General features: G+C 40.3%; 1 protein-coding gene across 2 annotated transcripts in view; it reads left to right on the forward strand.

Moving 5' to 3' along the window:
* Window positions 1-22,604, forward strand: part of eif4g3a (eukaryotic translation initiation factor 4 gamma, 3a) — a 50,898-nt gene that overhangs the window by 23,263 nt on the left and 5,031 nt on the right. The window contains exons 6-26 of one of the 2 annotated variants that reach the window (XM_058373387.1): window positions 4,068-4,250; window positions 4,864-4,975; window positions 5,206-5,324; window positions 6,787-6,903; window positions 8,436-8,526; window positions 8,706-9,374; window positions 9,579-9,664; window positions 10,943-11,174; window positions 11,311-11,435; window positions 12,291-12,410; window positions 12,540-12,695; window positions 12,991-13,188; window positions 13,287-13,433; window positions 14,401-14,688; window positions 16,040-16,144; window positions 16,253-16,388; window positions 16,751-16,854; window positions 18,211-18,301; window positions 18,410-18,515; window positions 19,543-19,745; window positions 21,193-21,308. In XM_058373387.1, coding sequence (XP_058229370.1) covers window positions 4,068-4,250; window positions 4,864-4,975; window positions 5,206-5,324; window positions 6,787-6,903; window positions 8,436-8,526; window positions 8,706-9,374; window positions 9,579-9,664; window positions 10,943-11,174; window positions 11,311-11,435; window positions 12,291-12,410; window positions 12,540-12,695; window positions 12,991-13,188; window positions 13,287-13,433; window positions 14,401-14,688; window positions 16,040-16,144; window positions 16,253-16,388; window positions 16,751-16,854; window positions 18,211-18,301; window positions 18,410-18,515; window positions 19,543-19,745; window positions 21,193-21,308 — 3,504 coding nt within the window. The remainder of the gene's footprint in view (window positions 1-4,067; window positions 4,251-4,863; window positions 4,976-5,205; window positions 5,325-6,786; window positions 6,904-8,435; window positions 8,527-8,705; window positions 9,375-9,578; window positions 9,665-10,942; window positions 11,175-11,310; window positions 11,436-12,290; window positions 12,411-12,539; window positions 12,696-12,990; window positions 13,189-13,286; window positions 13,434-14,400; window positions 14,689-16,039; window positions 16,145-16,252; window positions 16,389-16,750; window positions 16,855-18,210; window positions 18,302-18,409; window positions 18,516-19,542; window positions 19,746-21,192; window positions 21,309-22,604) is intronic. The other variant, XM_058373388.1, reaches the window with a different exon arrangement.

A 22,604-nucleotide genomic window follows, 5' to 3' on the forward strand; every position in this document is an offset into this window, starting at 1 on the left:
CACTTCATTGTGCTAACTTGTGGCCCAGTTAGATTGTTAAGTTCATAAACACCGACTGCTGTTAATATCATACATCTGACTAATAAAAATAGTTGATGACTGTAGAGCAGCTGGTGGTGGGATCTGAGAATGAGCAATGATTAAGCAGTACAGCATCTTGGGACATGACGCCACCAAATACCTATGACGAGCAGTTGGAATGTGTTATGTTCAATAATATCAAATTTTATATATATAAAAAGCTTAAAAGGAAAATGAGCACCTTTTATTTCTCTGGTCGATAGATTGTTTGTTAAAAAAAAAAAAAATGAAGGCCGGTGCTTGGCATTGCGGCAGCTGACTAAGCCAGATGTTTGCCAGATGATGACTGACTGTCTCAGACACTCAGGCTGGTCATATGTCCAAACCTGCCCAAGTGCGTGGTGGTGATATGGTACTTGTTACAATAACCCGCTTATCTTTTATGCTTCACACAGTATTAAATAAATATATTCTTGTCTTATTGGGCAATATTTTAACTCAAAAAGAATCCTTTGGAGGCATTGCATTTTGGATCCATGACAAGATTTGTCATAAGTCATTTCTTCCAGTGTGATGTACATGTGACGCTTGTTTACCGGCTTCAGATCTCATGCTAGCTCTTGTGTAACTTAATGTCCTGGCTAATAGTCGAATGTCTGAAAGAAATTGACATGCATTTTAAGTTTAGTCCTTTTTTTGTTAACTTGCTAAATGGATTTTTTGGCATCTTTTAATATATAGTTAGGAAATATATAATATATAGTTAGGAAAACCAGGCAAAAGAATAATTGTTTTTCATAGATATATAAAACGATGTAAACAATGGTGTCTCCCATTAGCTGGCTCTCACATGATAGAATTTTGAAGTGACCACAAGAGAAATACTTTATAAGTTCAGCATTATCATATAAAATGTCAAATCTGCACATGTAGATGATACACACATACTGTTCCCCTCCCACAATCTTGCTTTGGTCACAGTGGACAGGGTGGATTGTTTTGGGGGTGTTTTTTTGTCCTAAGCTGTGCGGTCTCCACTGCTGATATGAGTCACAGTTAGTTAAAATCGTCAGCTCTCATATGCATACACAAATAGAAACACACCTCTGGAAAGTGGCGTTTAGCCCCTGGCTCTGCTCTCACTTCTGTTGGCACATATGACTCATGGTTCTCTAATAGCGACACACACACTACAGAGCGTCAGCACTGTCGCATGTGCTCGGTTTCTCTAATAGAGTCCACAGTGGCCGGTTAAGCTCGGGTTTATTTGTTTTCCTCTGTTTCTCTTTTGCTAGCAGGGAATTCTGTTAGCTATCGCTTCTGCTATGGATAAACAACTTTACAGGACTAAAATTCTGAAAGGCTTTTAAGCTCCCTCTGTGTGATTGTGTGTGACCCTGTGATTGCACAATCATGTACCAGTTGTGTGTGCACACACATCTTTATTGATTTTCCTCTGTGCCCTTTATTCCAACAGTTTCTCTTTCCTTATTACTTCAGTACTGAGCAAGGATTCTGGGCCATCCAGGTCCCTTTAAAATGCACAGCATGAGGGAAGACTTTTAAGTCATGACCTTTAGTGCTTCAGCTCCACCATCAACACAAAGAAGTAAATGAACACAAGAAGTTACCTTTTGCAAGGAGCCAAGACTCGTTTGTTTCTGTCTTAAAACGCTGTCTAGCCTGTGGCTTCCTGAATCAGGCCTAATACTTTTCAATATGATAAGTGTTTTAATCCCGTGGGCTTTCTAGAAGCCCAAATGCTGCAATAAAAGTAGACTCCTGTTCTGCATAGACACACATGCACATACTTGTTCTGGGTGTTTGTCTCTTGCTGCTCTCTGCTGATCTGCTGCAGCATTGATTTCAGTATAATGGCTTCATGTTCACCTAACAAGTCATGCACACTTGGTGTAGAGAGGGAGTATCCAGGCCTCAACATGAAGCAAGTCCCCTAGACTTTCTCAGCTTTTTACCGCACAGTCAGTCTTATTTTAATCACCATCTGGGAGGATAAAGACCCCTCTGAGATGTGTATATCTAAGCTAAGGTCACAGTCAACACTGTATATAGTATGCAGTTGTGGATGAGTAATGGCTCATAATTGTGCCATCCTGTAAGCTTGATGGGTTCCCTTTTGGGTCTGTTTCCTCAAGTTTTCTTCATGTTGTCTCAGTGAGATTCTTCTTGCCACCAGTAGATCTATGTCTGGATCTCTCTATAGCTGCTTTGTGATGATGGTCATTGTTAAAACACTCTGGGATTTCGTAATGGCAGAATCGATAGAAAATCAAGCAATTTCATGGTATTCTGAGGATCTTGCAGGTTTTCAAAATGACCGCAATTTTTTTCCGCATATTTGGACCGAGACGTGTTGTGTGACAGTGACCATCACAACACACATTCAGGCAAAGCCCTCCTTCAATTTATGTGCGTTGAACATCTATTATAGAAAGTAATTACATATGTGTCTTCACTGGGAGTAGTGTAACAGAAGAATCCTGTGCTTCAAGTAGTTTTCTTGGGGGAGCAAAAAGATGCAAAAGTCACTATATGCATAAATTGAATATTACTTGGCAAACCACTCATGTGACCACACAGATAACCAATTTACCTACTGAGTGTATTAGCCTGCTAAGGGCCACCTTTATGGATTCTCCAGGGAGATTCCAGCTGTAGGGATCACCTCTGAGCAATGGTTTTACTGGGTTTGACCTAGCACTGGACTGTTCATTTTTGTTTGGCTCATTCTGCTATGGGAGTATTGATATGATTACAAGTAATATCGGTATCAGCGGTAAGGGAAAAGAAGGTAATTTCACTGTTCCCACGTGTTGGAGAGAGGGAAAAAAATGTGGTCGGGCCACAAAAGGGTCACCTCTGGTGTTGAAGTTGCTCAGCTGACACCCTCACTGGCTAGGTTTGTTGAGGAAATATTTGCACTGCAGGGTGATCAGAGAGATGGGAGATTTTGTCTCCAGTGTTGACATTAGCTCGAGCTGTGTCTACGGTCTAAATCATGCCATTCTCCCACAAGTGTTTGTGTGTTTTTAGACTTTTAAGGCGGAAATTCACAAGGGGCTTTATTGAGAGTTGGAGACATATGCTCAATAGTCAGTAGACATGCAAGGAAAGTTAAGCGGGTGCTTTGCTCGATTTTCTGGATGGCTTATTCAGTTCACATATCTGAGGTTGCCAGGTTTTTCTTGATTAAAGCTCTCAGGGCATGAGTATTCTTGATTTCTTAGCTCTTTTTTAAAACAACCAATTGCCTGTAAGCCATAAGAATCAGATAATAACTTGCCATTCTGATTTGTCTTAATTTCACAATGTGGGACCCATATTAAATGACCTGCTAATAAAATAGTACTTTGATACCACAGTAATGTCTAGCAGATGCTAATCATAACAGAGACACAAGGCAAACGAATAAAGCTGACTAACCCACCCGCCCCTATTTCCCCTATTATGAAATAGACATGGGCACTACCATGATTTCCATCAGGTATGCTGGAATGATGCCAGAAGCTTAATGAGGGTAAAAATACTGCAAAAAATGAAGCATGAAAGATTCATGTGATTACTTGTTTCATCATGTAATATTTATGTATTTAAAATTTACCCTCCAAACATTTGACATGACCAATGAAATAGTGTGGCGGCAACCAGTTGTCAAACTTAATACAGCTCCCAACTGGAGTGGCCATCCTAAAAAGAAACACAAGGTCACTTCAGATTAGTGGATAACCTGGTCACAAATCTATCTGGGCTGGGCGCATGTCCAAGCAGCACTCGAAACTGAATGGAATACTGAAATGGCACACACTGATTTTCACTACATGTGCTTAACTCTGAACACTAGATGAAGCGTGATGCTCATTCTCTTCACCCAGGATCTCAGCGCGTGAATGGAAATTTAAAAAGCATGAAGTAAATTCATTGTGCCATTGTTGAGACCATTTAATCCTGAAACAGTTGGATATTTTCTTCAAAATAGCAGCTTGTTTGATATTCCTTTTGTTCTTTCTCTCTCTTTCTCACTGCAGTTCCTGCACAGGGCTCAGATGCAGACACCTCGACCTGCTCTTCCCACTAACACTCCCTCACTCCGACCTGGCTCTCAGACTCCCACGGCTGCTGCTGTCTATCCCCCTAACCAAACTATCATGATGACCATGACACCAATGCCCTTTCCTTCAGCACAAACGGCTCAGTACTACATCCCTCAGGTACCTGAACCCTTACCCCATCTGAGCACTGCCTGTATGCTTAGTACTCTTTTAGAGCCATCTTTAAGTCATTACTGTATTATTTAATTCTTTGCTCACATTGTTTAAATGCAATCTAAAGTAACTCACTCCTCTTCTATACAGTGTATCTACATCCTAACCATTTATCTAATGTTTCGTTCTAGAGTGTAGGGAAAGAACTTTTTTAAATTAGAGACATAAAATGAAATAAAGCATTTCTTATAAACAACAAAACTTCGCTAATGACATTTAGGGAGGTTTTGTCTCCACACGCATGTTTTCACTGCATGAGATCAAGTTTACAGCTCAGCACAGGTACAGCAACATTAGGCACGACTGAACTTGTACCCTTTATTCTACAGTGGAGGGCAGGCTCTTGCACGAGATGTTGTGAATTATTCAGTTAAAATAGCTTTTATTATAAAGAAGTCAGTGTGGAAGATCCTATCCAAGCATTATATAACTGCTGCTCTTGGCCAGTAGATATAGTGTCATCACCAGGTAATTGACTTCTTGCAGGCCGTTTGTAATTGAAACAGAGTAGGTTTGAGTAGGCCTGGTCTAACCGGTGCTCTCTGCGTTTAATCTTCAGTATCGACACAGTTCACCCTACGTTGGACCTCCACAACAGTTCTCTGTCCCTCCCCCTGCTTCTGGAACCTTTTACCCCGGCCCTGGCCCAGGAGAATACCCGGCACCCTACGGTTAGTGCAGAAGTCAACTATGCCATCCAATAGTCTGTCTCGCACCCAGCTGGATTCAGTCACGTGCAGTTGTTCTGTTCATCGGATGTTCTGTTCATCGGACAGTACTGGCAAATATCTGACCACATTCCCAAACGATATCCTCAGTTGCTGTTTTGATCAGTGAGTCATATGAAATAATGATGTGCTTCATTTTTTTTTTTCTGTCTTTTATCATGTCTCTCTTTTAGCAACAGCTGCTCCGGGTCCGGCGTATTTTCCAGGCCAGACGGTGTATCCTTCCTCAGCCCCAATTATTGTGCCTACAGCGCCACAGCAGCCTCCACCAGCCAAACGTGAGAAGAAGCCAGTGAGTGTTCCACAACTCGCACACGATCATATACATTCAGTTCAGCATCTTATCATTTCACTTTGTGGGTGCTTTAACTGTTTTTTATACCACAGTGCTGTTGATTTCTCAAATCTACTTGAAGGAGTTGATTTTCTATAGCAGCAGCTGTGACGGCTATAATTCATATCTCAGTTGAAAATGATTTACTCCACACTATGTACTACATACTCTGAAGTGTATTGTATGAATTTTTTAAGGGTAGTATCATCTCAAATGTTGAGGTTCTCTTTGGGAGTGACACGGTTGGACAAGATTACGAACAAGTACATCAGAGGGACAGCTCATGTTGGACGTTTGGGGGACAAAGTTAGGGAGGCCAGATTAAGATGGTTTGGACATGTTCAGAGGAGGGAGAGTGAGTATATTGGTAGGAGAATGTTGGACATGGAGCTGTCAGGCAGGAGGAAAAGAGGAGGTATATGGATGTAATAAATGAGGATATGAAGCTAGTGGGTGTAAGTGTTGAGGATGCAGAAGTTCGGGATAGGTGGAGAAAGATGATTCACTGTGGCGACCCCTAAAGGGAAAAGCCGAAAGATTATCATCTCAGATGGATCACTAACCTTTTTTTCTAACTGGATGTATAAGTTCACAGTCAATGGCAAGTTACATCAAATGCATGTAATGCACTGCTTCTAGCTTTAGCTTTTAATATGGTGAAGTTTTTACCATGAAAACACTAGTCACACTACTATAAAATGGTGGAATAGTGCAACTATGCGATTTTGGACGCACCTACAGTTTTAGATTATTCTGCTTATTCAGATTTGTTGTTTCTGTAGTAGCAATTTGATTACACATGAGCCTTAGATTATTTGCAATTATGAGGATTATGATGAACCTTTTCTTAAAAACTAAAGGCCTTGCTATCGAAGGACATAACTGTTGAATTAGTTTTCTGTAGTAGATTATTTAATCTATAAAGGAGACTCAGGGGTCAGCACTTTGTGATGGTCAGTAGGTTTTAGGGCTACTAAAAGCCTTATTGATTAAATGTAACTATAAACAATTAAAAGTACACCATCGTTATTTAGTAAATTAAATATTATACCTGTTGTCAGATTGCTGTGTTTATATGAAGAGAACAGGACTTCAGGATGTGCTGTTATTAATAATAATTTTTGGTTTGGTTAAAGTAACTCCACTTTGATAGTTGATAAGGTAAAAACTATATATAGCTGGTGTGATGTGGCCAAGTACAAAGAAAATAAATGGCACAGTAGGACAGACATAGTGAAATGGGTAAATATGCTGTCAAAAATCATTTAAATGTCCAGCATGCACAGGATATCTGAAATCTGTGCAGTGAATTTCTGCACTTGAGCATGATCAGAAGAATGAAGGCATAGAAAGGGGGGATGAATCCAGCTTGCTGCTTTAGTAACAATAATGTCTGTGCTTTCTCTTTCTGTTCTCTCAGATCCGAATCCGGGATCCCAACCAAGGTGGGAAGGACATAACAGAGGAAATCATGGCTGGTAGTGGGAATACCACACCCCCCGTGGGCCGTCCTTCCTCCACCCCAACCCCTCCACAGGTTTCTCACTCCTATTTTTGCCTTGTTGTTTTGCCAACTGCAAAATTGGTTAATGCGTGAAAGATTGTGTTTTCATCAACCGATGTTGTGATCTCCTCTTCTTTCTGTTGACCCATTAAAGCATATTTAATACATTTATTGTCAATACACTGGTACACTATAATAAATAGTTTAATAGCTCAACCCCCTGGTGTGTAGTGAACAAGCACAGGTATCACAGTGGACCATTTATATCAGTGATCTGCTAATGATTACATTTTATTTTTGGATCCTAAAAAATGTCTAGAAAACATTTATAGTGATAGATTTAATGTTGTGTAATGTCCGAGAGACAATATCAGTGAGTTCAATAATGTTATAGTTACAGCTGGAATTAATGGCCTCACGTTGCTGTTATACGAAAATAATACAGATCCTCTGACCAATCAGCTTTAAGCGTTCAATAGTAGTGTGGTTTAAAGCTTTAAATATGAAGGCAGAATAATGTGTGGTTGTGGTTTTCCATAGTACTGATGCTCAGTCAGCCTGATATTGCACAATAGATGCAATTACAGATGTTCTATATAGACGTATAAGTACGTTGTTTCTCACAGTACTATTAAAGACAGTCACAGTTAACAGGTTACTGAACAAATAAAAAGTATATTACATTTAAGAAACTCTTCATGTTATTGCACAATAGGCACAGCATTTGTGTGACAGTCTGTGCTATAATGTTCAACAGTCTGTGTTTTTATGGTCAGCATGTGTGTGGGTGGAGGCAAGCAGCTTAACAGCTTCGGGATAAAAACTAGTCCTCCATCTGCTAGTGTGTGATAGAACGGACTTCCTTCCAAAAGGTAGATGGTGGTGGTCGGGGTATGTGGAAACCCTGGTGATGCAGCGAGCACAAAGGTGTTTTTTTTTTTTTTTTTTCTAAGCCAAGAGCGTCCACTGAGCATCTTTGGAAAGTCTACACAAAGAAAAAAGCGTCTTCTCAGTGTAGACCCGTTGAAATTTGGCATTAAAATCTACTTCGAAAGTTAATTCCAGGGGTGTTCAAACTTTTTTCCCAAAATGGCCCAGAGAAGACCACATCAAAATATCTAAGGGCCGGTCAGCGATACATTATTTTAGAGCTCAAATATAGTGCATGTAATTTTAGTGGAATAACTGCAAAAGGGTATTGCTTCTCACAGCTGTAGTTGTGACACACAAGATGTTTTAAAGAAATGTGTGTCAGGTTTTCCTTCCAATCAAGCAGGAGCCACACCTGATTCCACATGTTTAATGAGTTGACCTTGGCTTTCAAAATACTATTAGGTTTTGCTTCTGCATGATTGGAATGAAAACTTGCACCCACACTGGCCCTTTCTGGATAAAATTGGAAACCCCTGCTATAGAGTCTCTAAGCTCAGTATTATCCCTGGGTAAACTTTGTAACCATAAATATCTCCCAGAGACTTTTAGTGGCTAACGATCATCAATAAGAGGCTCTTTCATGAGTGTACCTGTCTAATGCCATACCATTGTCTGATGTTTGTCTGTGGCAGCGAAGTGCCAGTCAGACGCCAGAGCAGTTATACTACAACATGGACCCACCCTACAGACTCAGTCCAGTGACCGATAGCAAACCCACGTCAGGTATGCTACACTATCCTCTTGTCTCTCCCCATACACTGAATCTCATGCACGTGAATAACGCAGAGCTGTTCATTGACTGATTTTCATATTTAGACCGTTATCTGACTCGCCAATATACTTGTTTATCTCTTATCTATGGATTTGCCTGTAATCTCAATTCTTGGACTTTTTCATATCAGAGGACAAGCCCAGAGCTGATTTTGCTCCCCATAAATCTTCATCTCCTGGACCTTCAGAATCCTCTACAGAAAGAAGAGAAGCTTCAACTCTTCCTATATCAGACTCTTCATCTCACACAAAACCTGGAATGGCCTGCAATTCAACAGTTTCCTGTGAACCAGAAGAGCTTTCTACAATTTCCACTGCTGTAGCTCAATCCCCCGTCCCTGTAGAAGAAGAAACCCCTCTAGAAGCTACCCCCAGCCCTACAGCCTCGTCCCCTTCTCCAGGAAAAGCAGTTAATGGTCTGTCTGAGTCACCGCCACCCTCCCCAATCTGTGAGCAGGAGATCCAGGTACAAGAAGTGCCCTTGACCAGTCCTCCATCTTCACCTTTGGCTGAAAATGAAGGACCAGTTTCAGGAGAAGTGAACCAGGCAGAGCCCCTTGCCCCTGTGACCCAAATTTCAATCAGCCCAACCACCTTAATACCATCCAATGCCATGTCTCCTCTAGTGCCACCCCCTGGCCTGCCCGTATTAATTCAGCCTCCGAGCAGTGACATGCACGAACAAGGCAAGGCCTGTGGTCCTAATGATGTCCAATTTAAAGCTGAAACAACAGCACAGAGCTCTGATGGTGTAGCAGAAACGCACAGTCAGGCTAATTCCAGAAAGGTACCACCAACAGGTATGACCCATTTCTGTATTAGTCCGTATCATGACTGTCAATTTTTTCTGCCGTAAATGTGGAGAGAGTGAGCTACATTTGTACACTAAATCCCAAACCGTGCCACTTCTATTACTGTGGCTTTGCTGTGGTGTTTCTAGGATGTGTTCATAAATATATAATGCAATTTAATTGCTAATGTTTTTCATTTTGTGTGTGTGTTAGCACAAGCTGCTTCTGTTGCACCAAAGGACTGGAAAAAATCAAATGAAGAGAATTTAGCTGGGGATCTTCTACACAAGGAAAACAAGGTGAGTAGGAGTTTTGTGTAACTATAACAGTACATGGACATAGTTTCACAAGTTTAATTATTTTTTGTGACCTCCGGATAAGTGTTTAAAGGTGGGTTGAAGAAATGTAATTCATTTAATTACCACAAAAACTCAAATTGCCTGCCATGTGGGCTTTGCAAAGAGCAGAACTGTCACACCCACCGCTATGCAAATAACCCAGTGATTATTAATAGAAAGTAGGAATGTTGGTATAGATTTTCTGTTTAAAGATGGGGTGTATTAGTATATTTTATCTGCTTGAACTAAAGTGGCAAATTTCAGATCATTTGAAATAACTCCTTGTGTGTGAGTAATTGCTTCTCCACTACTTGAAGCTAGTTTCATAAGCTATGCTAAACAGTGTGAGATCATATTGTAAGCAGAACCTCAGTGGAGAAGAAGTGAAATGAACCTGACTCTCCTCACACTTAACTGCCTACCAGACTGACCACATCACTGCAGCTAAAGCTGAGGACATTAATCAGTTACAGTTACATTATTTACTGTCCAGTGTCACCCAAATGAGGATGGGTTCCCTTCTGAGCCTGGTTCCTCTCAAGGTTTCTTCCTCGTACCATTGGCTTGCTCATTAGGGACAAAATAAAATGGGGATAAATAGATTAATAATTTATTTTTAGTTTTTTTTTTTTTTCCCCTCTCCTTTCTCTGTTTCTCTTCTTCTGTAAAGCTGCTTTGAGACAATGTCCATTGTAAAAGGTGTACAAATAAAATGAATTGAATTGATTAATGGGAGGCGTAACTTTTACAGAACTAAATGATGTGGATGTCTAGAGCAACTGACATGAGCAACTCGTTTTTCCACACACACTCTGCTCACTTCCATTTCTAATACTGTTCGAAGAAAGAAAATGGAACTTGTAGCATACCAACTGCACAGGAAAACTGCAGAAATATACAGCAGTAGAATAATAATATGCTAGAAAGATGCAGTTTTACTGTCACTCAGCTGCAAAGAAGAAAGATGCAGAAAAGATGTTTTTTGCAGCAGGTAGCCATTTCCTGATTCTGATTTGTAAATATAAGCTAACTAGCATCTGCCATTTCTTTTGAAGACCCACCCACCTGATAACCTGATGTCATTCTTTGTTTTAACATTTTTCACAGATGCTATAGCCAATTGTCAGCTGTTGTTTTTTTTTTTTTTTTTTGTGAAACCAAGTGGACTGACTGTATTAAGATTCCCTCAATGTTTTCAGCCTCCTGTATGAAAGCTCTACTTCTATTTTAATCATTTAGGAGGAGTCCACTCCGGATGGCTCGGCTGGAGAAGAGACCTGTAGACCAGCCTCAGAGATGAGAAATGGCTTCTCTCCAGCTCCAGCTTGCTTTCCAGAGGAGAACGGAGAGACAGAAACAGAACCACTGAAAAACGGAGACGTGCACATGTTAGAAACTGAGCACACGGATAACACGGTCACTCCTGAAGAGGGGAAGACGTCTACGGGGCCTTCACTAGACATACAGGAAGGTAAAGATACGACAGACACTCACAACTTGGGACATATTCAGACAGACACAGTTGCTGGTTTCTTTAAGAGAGAATTTTTAACTGTTAATTTAATTTCTTTGTCTCACTGCTATTTTGCTGTCTCAATCTGTTTCAGTGCTCATGCAGCCCAATGGGAAAAGGCAGTATGACCGGGACTACCTGTTGGGCTTCCAGTTCATGCCAGCATGTGTGCTGAAGCCAGAAGGTTTACCTCAAATCACAGATGTAGTTCTGGATAAGGTGAGTGCTTGCTGACATCTAGACATTCTCTACGACGTCACAAGTCATTCAGGGCGCATATTAGTTGTTCTTTCAGAGTTATTTACTTGTAACAGCAGCAGTAGTTTCTGGATATATTATTCCTTATATTTATGTATGCTCTGATAAATCCTATGGAATTTACTTATTCGGTGTCTCAAATGTTATGAGAAATGTGCTTGTTTTGCATTTCTGCATACTATTCCATTGTTGTAATGTGCAAGGTCCCTCATTTCCTGCGGGCTGAAAAATGAGCCTGCAGCAAATGACCTATCGTTCGTGTCTGTCTCTTCAGAACCCTCGGACATCCTGTTTCCATTAAAATTGCATTAAGGTTGCATCACACTTGGCCGAGATGTAAACTTAGGCAAAACGCAGGAGGGAAAATAAATGCACTGTTATGTGTAATATATGATTTCATAATTCAGCCTACTTACTTTTATGAGCTGAGGCACAGCAGTGAGCATAATACTGGGTTCATTCTGTCACCTGCTAGAATCTTTTTTGTTTTGGTTTCAGGTGAGTTTCTATATGGGGGGGGTCACTTTGCATGTGTGGTGGCTCCATCTGACTGTGCTGCTGTTACATTTCGTTAAAATGTGTTGCTGCTAAAACTTGTAGATCAGTGTTTTGTTAATGCTTCAGACTTTTCTAGAAGGGTTCTGGTGGATGTGTGCATTAATGGTCAAAAAGACTTTTAAGTGACTTGTAATGTATAAGGTTCAGATTCTGGTGCAGATCGCGGGAGATATGGCTTTTTATTTATTTTGATTTCCGAGTTGCTGGAGCTCACTGTGCCCCCTGCTGGTAAAGACATGTCTCATGGTCTCGTTTCAGATCAACCAAACCAAGTTGCCATTAAGGCCAGTGGACACGCGGGTGCTCTCGAGAGGGCCGGACTTCACCCCAGCGTTTGCTGACTTTAGCAGGCAGTTACTAGGAGGACGGGGAGCACCAGTGAGTGATGCAAGCACACCTTTCTTAGATCTAGTGTATACACACACACACACACATTCAGTCTATGAACACTACATGATGTTTATGTCACAAAATTCTACTGACTGTTCTTTCTTCCCTCATTGTTAGCTCCTCAGCTTGCCTGCCTGGAGGCCCCCGCCTCGCAAGATTATCATGAACGTTTCTGTGAATGATGAGGTGCAGCTGCAGAAGGCTGAGAATGCTTGGAAGCCTGGCTTGAAGAGAGAAACGGTCGCCGAGGATCTGGATACTCAGAAAACACAGGTAGACACATGCAATAAACAACACAGCATTCACTATGAATTGAAATAAATAGTTCGGAATCATGCATCTAATGTAATTGCAATAGAACATCCTCCTTTTTTTTCCTCGTGAACTTTGAGCAAGCTACTATATAAATATTTTTTTCCTCATACAAAAAAGCCAGAATGGTTTCACTCAGTACTTCAAAGGTTTATGTGGTTTATGTTTAGTCTTCTGCAGAGCGGGCGCTTTGTTTTGCCTGTAAATGTTATTTTGTTTTATTTCATTGATGTTTGTTTTCATGACTCTGCTGCAGGATCTTTTCCGGAAGGTGCGCAGCATCCTGAATAAACTGACGCCCCAGATGTTCTCACAGCTGATGAAGCAGGTGACAGACCTCACCATAAACACGGAGGAGAGGCTCAAAGGAGTCATCGACCTGGTGTTCGAGAAGGCCATCGATGAGCCCAGTTTTTCTGTAGCCTATGCCAACATGTGCCACTGCCTGGCTACGGTACGAGTCTTCACGACAGCATGATTATTTTTCAATAATTGATATCTGCATTTTATCTGGCATCTCGAATGAAATTGTGTTTTTTGATGTGCCTGCAGCTGAAGGTGCCAATGGCAGATAAACCTGGCACTACTGTTAACTTCCGGAAGTTGCTGCTGAACCGCTGTCAAAAAGAATTTGAAAGGGACAAAATGGACGATGCCGTGTTTGAGAGGAAGCAGAAGGAGTTAGACTCTGCAACATCAGTATGCGTCTATATTACTACTTAATATCGTGGTGGTGTTGTGAATGTGTCTGGTCTCTTTAGGCATTTCCTTGCAACATTAATGTTCCTTAATGTTCCATTAACAGGTGACAAATAAGTTGTAATTGTCTCTCGTGTGCTTGTAGGAGCCTGTACCGCTGTCTTTTTTGGGCATGCACCATCAAACCATTGTTGTGGGGGTTTTTTTACGTCCGATGAAGAATGCTTGTGTGTGTGCGCGTATATGTAGCATCTAGCATCAAAGCAGACTATACTAGCTGTGTATTTTTAGTGAGCCACAAACAGTCTCTGCTGCTTCCTTCCCCCTTTTACTTTTCTCCCTAATGTTTTTTTATATACATGTTAAACAGTAAATGGGAACTATAATTGCAGTTATGAGTAGGGAATTGAAGAAAACAGACCACATGCACCGTAGGATTAGACTAAGGAACCATTCAAGCCAGTTATCATGGTTTGTTACGCTAACTTATTTGCATAAATTTAAGAAAGTCCCAGTTCCACTTGCTGCAGTTGCTGAACTCGCCGGCTCACTGTAGCACACCCACAATGAAAATGAACGATTGCCTTTTGCTCTGGCCAATTTGTTATGCCTGGAGTTTGTATCCTGTTATTTTATTGCATATGTTTATACTATTTAAATGAACTTGGACTTCGTTTCTACACGTATTGAAAATTGTTTCGTTTCTTGTAAGGCAAGCAGCCAATAACAGCGTATCGAAAAAGATTATCGTTGTCATCTGTGACTGGAAGAGATGTTGGTATTTACATTTAACCATGTAGCTAAAATGCTGTTTAAACTGGAATTAAATCTGCATTAAATGATCGTTTTAAATGAATAATTACTGGCTGAATATAGTGCAGATACTCCAGACACATGAAATGAACAGGGCCTTTTCCTTTTTTCTTCATTTTCTCAAACAATTCACTGCTATTATTTATTCTCCCAGACCAGTGAGAAGGAGCGCCTGCAGGAGGAGCTGGAGGAGGCGAAGGACAAAGCCAGACGGCGCTCCACTGGCAACATAAAGTTCATCGGTGAGCTGTTCAAGCTGCGCATGCTAACCGAAGCCATCATGCATGACTGCGTGGTGAAGCTGCTGAAGAACCATGATGACGAGAGCCTCGAGTGCCTCTGCAGGCTTCTTACTACCATCGGCAAAGACCTGGATTTTGAGAAGGCCAAGGTAATTCAGCCAGCACTTTGGAGACGTTTAACACCAGTGGAGAGTCTTCAGGTCTGTGCTAAGGTTTATAAGGAAGCTGAAATGTATATGAATTTTGTATATTAGAATGGATATTACAGGATTGTCACACAAAAATGATTTTTTAACTTTTTTCCTGATCTATATAATACATTTACATTTGATTTGATTTTTATTATTATTATTGTTGTTGTTGTTATTATTATTATTTGAGCTTTCTGATTTAAAAAAATATATACATCAGCGCCTTAAAATTTCATATTTTAAAAATCCAGAAACAAAAATATGAATCGCAAAAATGAAAATCTGGAATTTAGATGAAAGATTTGGTATTCCCAGGAAAAAACAAACAATTTCGGATTGATTGAACACAGCATTTAGCCACTATTGCTTGGAATGACTGTGAATGAGTGAAAACGTTTTAAAAAATAATAATAAAGTAAAATAATAAAAAAAAAAAAAAAAGAAAGAGAAGAAAAACAATGAATTATAGCCAAATCGCGTGTTCTACTCAGAGGTCTAATTCCATACGGAATTCCATTCCATTCCATTTAATGCTCAGTGTCATGTAGCTATGATAATTAGGAAACATTTTATCTAGTAAAGTTATTCTAATCATAAGCAGCTTACAGTCTAGACTCCTAGAAAGCCAGAGTAGTGCACAGTTCCGCTTTCTATCTCATAACACCCCACTCTACACCGTAACACATCACACCTCAGCAAATTCCTTAGAAATGAATTGGCTGAATTTTGTGTTGGAGAGTAAACACAAGTTTCTGGAGGTTGTGTGTCCCTCTAGGTCTGATAAAAACATAACAGCTTTGGATGTGCTTACCTTTTTCTTTTATTCAATAATTATTTATGCTATGCAGGCATGGCAGAAGTTCCGAGTTTGACCACGCTGCAAGCATCTACTTTTTTTCCCTGGGAAAATAGGGGTGGGGTAACGACTTGTAAATTTATGGGTCTTTTCTAGCTGTGTTAATGCACAAGACTATACACTCCAAGCAAGATGCTTCCCAGATGAGAAACTTTTTGTTTCTCAAGTTTAGCTGTCGAAGTGAAGTCACTGTTTATGGACCATTGTTTTGTTTTTTAGGATTTTCTTTTAAAGAAGTAACATGGGTTTTATTTACTTGCCAGATATGTTACATTTTTTTTTTATTATTATTATTTACAATTTTCTCACAGCCAAGCAATGTTCTATATCACAGTGACAGAACATCAGATACAGGACAAGAGTGGTTTGTGGCTTTTTGTTTGTATTTTGTAAAGAAATTACTCGAGCCTGTGGGAGTGGATGTTGGGGTGGTGTATGAGTGAAATGATTGAAGTCAGCCCAGTCAGTGTTTTTGATTAGCCTCTGCTCTGTGTCCTTGAATAGCCTCGCATGGACCAGTATTTCAACCAGATGGAGAAAATTGTCAAAGAGCGCAAGACATCATCCCGAATCCGCTTCATGCTGCAGGACGTGATCGACCTGAGATTGGTGTGTGTTGTTAATTTTTGGTGTTCATTTGCTCGTCTTTGTTCACATGTTTAATGTATCCTTACTTACTTTAAATGTGTAAATGCCTGTGTCTTTTTGTGCCTTTAGCATAATTGGGTGTCACGCAGGGCTGATCAGGGCCCCAAAACCATTGAGCAGATTCATAAGGAGGCCAGGATCGAGGAACAGGAGGAGCAGAGGAAGGTCCACCAGCAGTTATTGTCCAAGGATAAAAGGAGGCCAGGTCAGCAGCAATATTACTGTTTAATAAAATGCTTTGAGGACAGGCTTGTGTAAATGGTTTTTTCAACCTGTTACCTCATTATGATAAAAATTATATTAGGTTGATAACTAACCTGGTTAAGGAATTTAATAGTTTTGATGGCACAGTCAAATCAGTGAAACTTTTATTTAGTTAGTTATCCTGTGATTTGTCTGTGAAATTAGAAACAAGATTTGTTTCCTGTGCCCTGTTTGTGCTTTACTTGCACCGATTTCACTGGGCAAAGATAAAACCATAAAACAGCAGGCATGCTAGCTTGTATTGTGTGAATGAATGAGGTTTATAAAGCAGCAGTTGTAAAAATGTCATTATGGTGTTTACAGAACCGAGGGACCAGCGCGGACTGAGAGAAGAGACCTGGAGTACTGTACCAATGACCAAGAACAGCAGGACTATAGACCCTACAAAGATCCCCAAGATCTCCAAGGTCTGTTCATCATGTACTTGCCTCATGCACACAGCACCAGTTCAGACCAGCCCTGTGGAATATTTCAGATATTCTTCCAACCAGCTAAAAAGAAATACATAACAGGAATGATTAAATTAGGAATAAATCAAGAGAAAGGTGGTGTGATGTGAAGATATGAAGCCACAGAAAATTAAATATAATTTCCACATAAAATGGAAAAAAGTTCACATATAATTTCATATATATATATATATATATATATATATATATATATATATATATATATATATATATATATATATATATATATATATATATATATATATATATAAAATATAATTTCCACTGATATAAAGTCCACATATTAAAACCCATACATGAAGTTTATAGCAATATAAATTCATTTTGCCACAGGCAGATAGAACTAGATAAGTCCTAGAACATGCACTTGAGTCATTACAGGTATACTGGGACCCAGCGTTCCTGAAAGCATCTGCTGTGAGCGGAAGCACTTTATTGCTGAAATCTGTTTTTGAGACAACGCTAAAGCACTTGATAATGTACACCGATCAGGCATAACATTATGACCACTGACAGGTGAAGTGAATAACTCCGATGATCTCCTCATCACGGCACCTGTTAGTGGGTGGGATATATTAGGCAGCAAGTGAACATTTTGTCCTCAAAGTTGATGTGTTAGAAGCAGGAAAATTGGGCAAGCGTAAGGATTTGAGCGAGTTTGACGAAGGGCCACATTGTGATGGCTAGACGACTGGATCAGAGCATCTCCAAAACTGCAGCTCTTGTGGGGTGTTCCCGGTCTGCAGTGGTCAGTATCTATCAAAAGTGGCCCAAGGAAGGAACAGTGGTGAACCAGCGACAGGGTCATGGCCGGCCACGGCTCATTGATGCACGTGGGTAGCAAAGGCTGGTCCGTGTGATCCGATCGAACAGATGAGCTACTGTTGCTCAAAAGGCTGAAGAAGTTAACACTAATAGAAAGGTGTCAGAATATACAGTGCATGTTTGGGCAGCAAAAGGGGGACCAACACAATATTAGGGAGGTGTTCATAATGTTCTGCCTGGTCGGTGTACATCAACTCTTGAGTTTCCCCATTACATAAGTGAACTTAAGCATATGTATCTCATTTTTCAATTTGTATCAGACTATTGAAAAAATATATATTAATTATTTATTGCATAAGAAATGTGTTTTTGATCAGTTAATTTTAATTTTCTGGGTTTATGTAGTAGGAGGAGGCAGATATTGACTTTGTAATTAGGTGAATGAATGTAATTGGGCTACATAAATGCGGAAGTTAATCTGTGATGTATCCGTCAATCAATTTCTCTGTTTCTGTCTTTTTCTTTCAGTCACAGTTTGATGATAAGATCCAGCTTGGGCCCAGGGCTCAGCTTAGCTGGGTAAAGGGCAGCAGTGGTGGAGCCAAAGCAAGCAATTCTGGTGAGTATCTCCCTACTTTAGAGACAGACAAGTCTTTAGTCAAACAGAGAAAGTTTAATTAGTGATTTTTATGGTCTGATTTATCCTTTCTTTTGTGGCTACTTGCAGAGTCACACTCAGGTAGCAGTAGTCTGAACCGTTACTCAGCTCTGCAGTCGTCCACATTGCCCCCAGCCCAAACTCCGGACCCAGACTCCAGACGGCCTCTAGTAAGGTAACAACTCGCCAACATTACTATTTAAATCATTTTATGTAAAACACAATTCTTAAGCAACCTGTTGATACCCAGTCTATGTATTGTCTTGAGTCTAGCAGATCTTTATTAGCAAAATAGATAATTCGGTTTCCCATTGCACATAATTGAATAAGCTAAAAAGCAGAAATTGACTGATGGAAGTGTAACATTTTAAATGTTCTTGTAAAATGACACTGGAAAATATAATTCCCAAGTGTGGAAATAATAAAATTCACCCCAGCATGTACATCTTGGAGCAGGTGCTAAACAAAGGATTAGACTTTTTTTCTTTATTGAGTATATTTGTGGTTTTCACATCTGCCCAAACAGAGCCAACAACCCGGTTATACATAGAAGAAATCCTTAGGTTGACCATAAATGTCAGCTATGACCTGCCTCAGCATCTGTGTGACGAAAGGAACAGAAGGTCAACAACTTGTGAATGAAATATTTGTCCTCTGTCTTGCCATCAAAGTATTAGTCTAATACCTAGTACTGTGTAGTACGTGTTTAAAAGGGAATCTTCTGCTGATTTCGTGTTCTATCGTGCCATTGCTAAGTGATTAACAGAATTTGTTGCATATAACCGGACTGTTAACTACCACACAGCTTTAATATTAAGCAGTTAGAGCACAGTGAGCCATATGGGTACTAGGATTAACGTACGGCTTGGTGCCAGGTAATGTATTATTGATTGATCGTATTTTTAGGAGCAGACAGTGGAGGCATCCTGTCTGACACTTTTAAGAGTTGGTTCTTTGCCAGCATGTGACTAGATTGAGATTGTAGGTCATCTGATTAACTCTCCTTAGCAGAGTCTCAAGGACAGTTTTTGTTTTTATTACTCCTCACTCAGCCAGCTGGCAAGCACATAACCCAGTTAACCTCTCAGCACATTTTGCTTACAGTAATTGACCATTGCTGTGGTTTCTCGGGTCTTGTTTGTCTTCTTTATTATCGTATTAAAAATAGCTCAGCCTTTTTTTCCTGTCCGTGTCGTTTTCAGCCGAGGCAGCTGTGGTCGGGAGCGAAGTGAGAAACCCCAGAGTTCAGCTCCCTCCAGGCTCCTCAATCGTAGTAGCAGCAATAAGGAGCTCGTGGAGAGTGCAGCTGCTGAGGAGCCATGCCGAGATGCACAAGCCACACCCCGCAAAACAAGCGTCTCTGAGGACAGAAGCAACATGGAGCACAGCCAGTCCCAGGATCCTTGTGAGATAGCACACACGCATTTTCTGTAGATTTGTTGCCACACTGCTACAGTTAATTGAACTAAAATAATTTATTACACACTCAAATCCATAAAGTGTCAGGCCATAGAATCTACAGTACTGTGCAAAATGTACCTGTTAGTGGGTGGGATATATTAGGAAGCAAGTGAACATTTTGTCCTCATTGCTGATGTGTAAGAAGCTGGAAAAATGGGCAAATTGTGATGGCTAGCTAGACAACTGGATCAGAGCATCTCCAAAACTGCAGCTCTTTTGGGGTGTTCCCGGTCTGCAGTTCTCAGTATCTGTCAAAAGTGGTCCAAGGAAAGAACAGTGGTAACCGGCAACAGGGTCATGGGTAGCCAAGGCTTATTGATGTACGTGGGGAGTGAAGGCTGGCCCAAGGTGTCAGAATATACAGTGCATGACGGGTCAGGGCTGTTTTGGCAGCAAAAGGGGGACCAACACAATATTAGGCAGGTGCTCATAATGTTCTGCCTGGTCAGTGTATATACAATGGACAATATGGCTATGGTGCCATTAGGAAATTGATCCATCGTCAGTTTCACATTCGACAGTTTTATATTCTTTAATCTCTTTGTTTACTTCCTACCAATTTAACATAAACGCTATAATTTGAATATCCTGTGATTGACCAGAATTATTGGCACCTTGGTAAAGTTAGGAACAAAATATCTATATATAAATAACTTCTCTCTATACAATCTTGCTCTGGAAAATAACACTAATTTTACCCTTACATGCAGTTCATTTATTCAAAGAAGTTAAAAACTCATTAAAAACCACATGTTGCATGTTGGCACCTCTGCATTTAGTACTTTGTGCAGCTTCCCTTAACAACAGAGTCAAAATAATGAAAAATAACAGCATTGAGTCTTATATAACAGTTTGAAGAGAGCAAGGAATCTGAGAGCATTCATCATTATAGAATGACTCCAGATCCTTGAGGGGCTTTGACCCTTTTCTTGGGGGCTCTTCTCTCCAGTTCATTCCACAGGTTTGCAGTGGGGTTTAGGTCAAGAGTTAAGGATGGCTTGATTCTGTGGTCACTGAACCATTCTTTGTATGTATTTGGTCATATGTTTTGAATCATTGTCCTGCTGGAAGAGCCAACAATATAACTGTAGCTTTTTGTTGTTAGCAGACAGATTTTTATTTAGAAGCTCTTGGTACTTCAAGAAGCTAATGATGGCACACAGGTTCTTGGGACTTTTTTAAGGGTAAATAGCTCTACACCATCACAGATCCACCATACATAACTGTGGGTATGAGGTTGTATAAACAGTTCTCTGTGTAACCATTCTTCTTTTTATTCTGAACACCTCTTTCTCTGTCTCTTACATCTATTTTTAGAACAGATGAAATGTCCAAACCAAAAACATGTCTCACATTTATTCAAATCATTTTCTCTTGCTTTTCCATTACAGTAAAAAAAGAAAGCTCTGTTAGTGCAGTTCCAGCAAAGCCGGTCCTGTCTGACGAGGAGATGGAGAGGAAGTCTAAATCAATCATCGATGAGTTCCTGCACATTAATGACCTTAAGGTTTGCAGGGTTTTTCTTTTTCTCCACACTTTTACTCTGGTCCGAGGCACCTATTGCATTTTTGTCTTATAAAGCTTAGGATTATTGTAGTAGTGTATTGTGTACTGGCCATGATAAGGAAATCTGAAATACATTTTCTGGTAACATTATTTTATACTAGTTATTCTACAGCAAGGTTGAATTTACAAATGAGATGGTGTGCATTAATTGTCTGACAAAAGCTCTGACAGAAATTCTGTCTGTAACCAAAATGATTTATATAAATGTGCTCATTCTGATACGATATCATTACTACAATTACCACTGATACACAGGAAATTTGTCTGGCACGGCCATGATCTCAGGCTGATAATAAGCTATTACTATTGTTTAACAAAGAAGATATAGAATTATTGGTCTTTGTGGGATCTTTTTTTTTTGTTTGGCCTTTTTCTTTCTTTTTTATTAAGCTCAAGAGAGAAAGAGACAGGCTGGTGAGAGAACAGTGGTTTGTATTTTCTGTAATACACTGGATAATATATGGCTAAATATATGCAGACACCTGGCCATCACAGCCATATGTGGTTCTTTCTTAACCTGTTGTAACCAAGTTGAAAGCATGTAATTGTACAGGATGTCTATGTATACTGTCGCATTGAGATTTTTATTCACTGGAACTATGGGAAATGTGATAGAAAAATTTCAGCGAGAATCAAGGGGAAGGTGTACAGGACAGTGGTGAGACCAGCCATGCTGTATGGTTTAGAGACAGTGTCACTGAGACAGAGACAGGAGTCAGAGCTGGAGGTAGCAGAGCTGAAGATGTTGAGGTTCTCTTTGGGAGTGACTCGGTTGGACAGGATTAGGAACGAGGGACAGCTCATGTTGGACATTTGGGGGACAAAGTTAGAGAGGCCAGGTTAAGATGGTTTGGACATGTCCAGAGGAGGGAGAGTGAGTATATTGGTAGGAGAATGTTGGACATGGAGCTGCCAGGCAGGAGGCAAAGAGGAAGGCCAAAGAGGAGGTATATGGATGTAATAAATGAGGATATGAAGCTAGTGGGTGTAAGTGTTGAGGATGCAGAAGATAGGGATAGGTGGAGAGAGATGATTCGCTGTGGCGACCTCTGAAGGGAAAAGCCGAAAGAAGAAGAAGAGGAATTATGGGAAATGAGATCGTCTATAGTCACTCTATAGTGGATGAGGTGTCCACAAACCTTTGGTCATAAGCCCCAGCACTGCCAAGTTGCCACTGTTGGGCCCTTGAGCAAGGCCCTTAACCCTCTCTGCTCCAGGGGCGCTGCATCATGGCTGA

The sequence above is a fragment of the Hemibagrus wyckioides genome, linkage group LG21 (genome assembly GCF_019097595.1).
Source record: "Hemibagrus wyckioides isolate EC202008001 linkage group LG21, SWU_Hwy_1.0, whole genome shotgun sequence".
Classification (NCBI taxonomy): Eukaryota; Metazoa; Chordata; class Actinopteri; order Siluriformes; family Bagridae; genus Hemibagrus; species Hemibagrus wyckioides.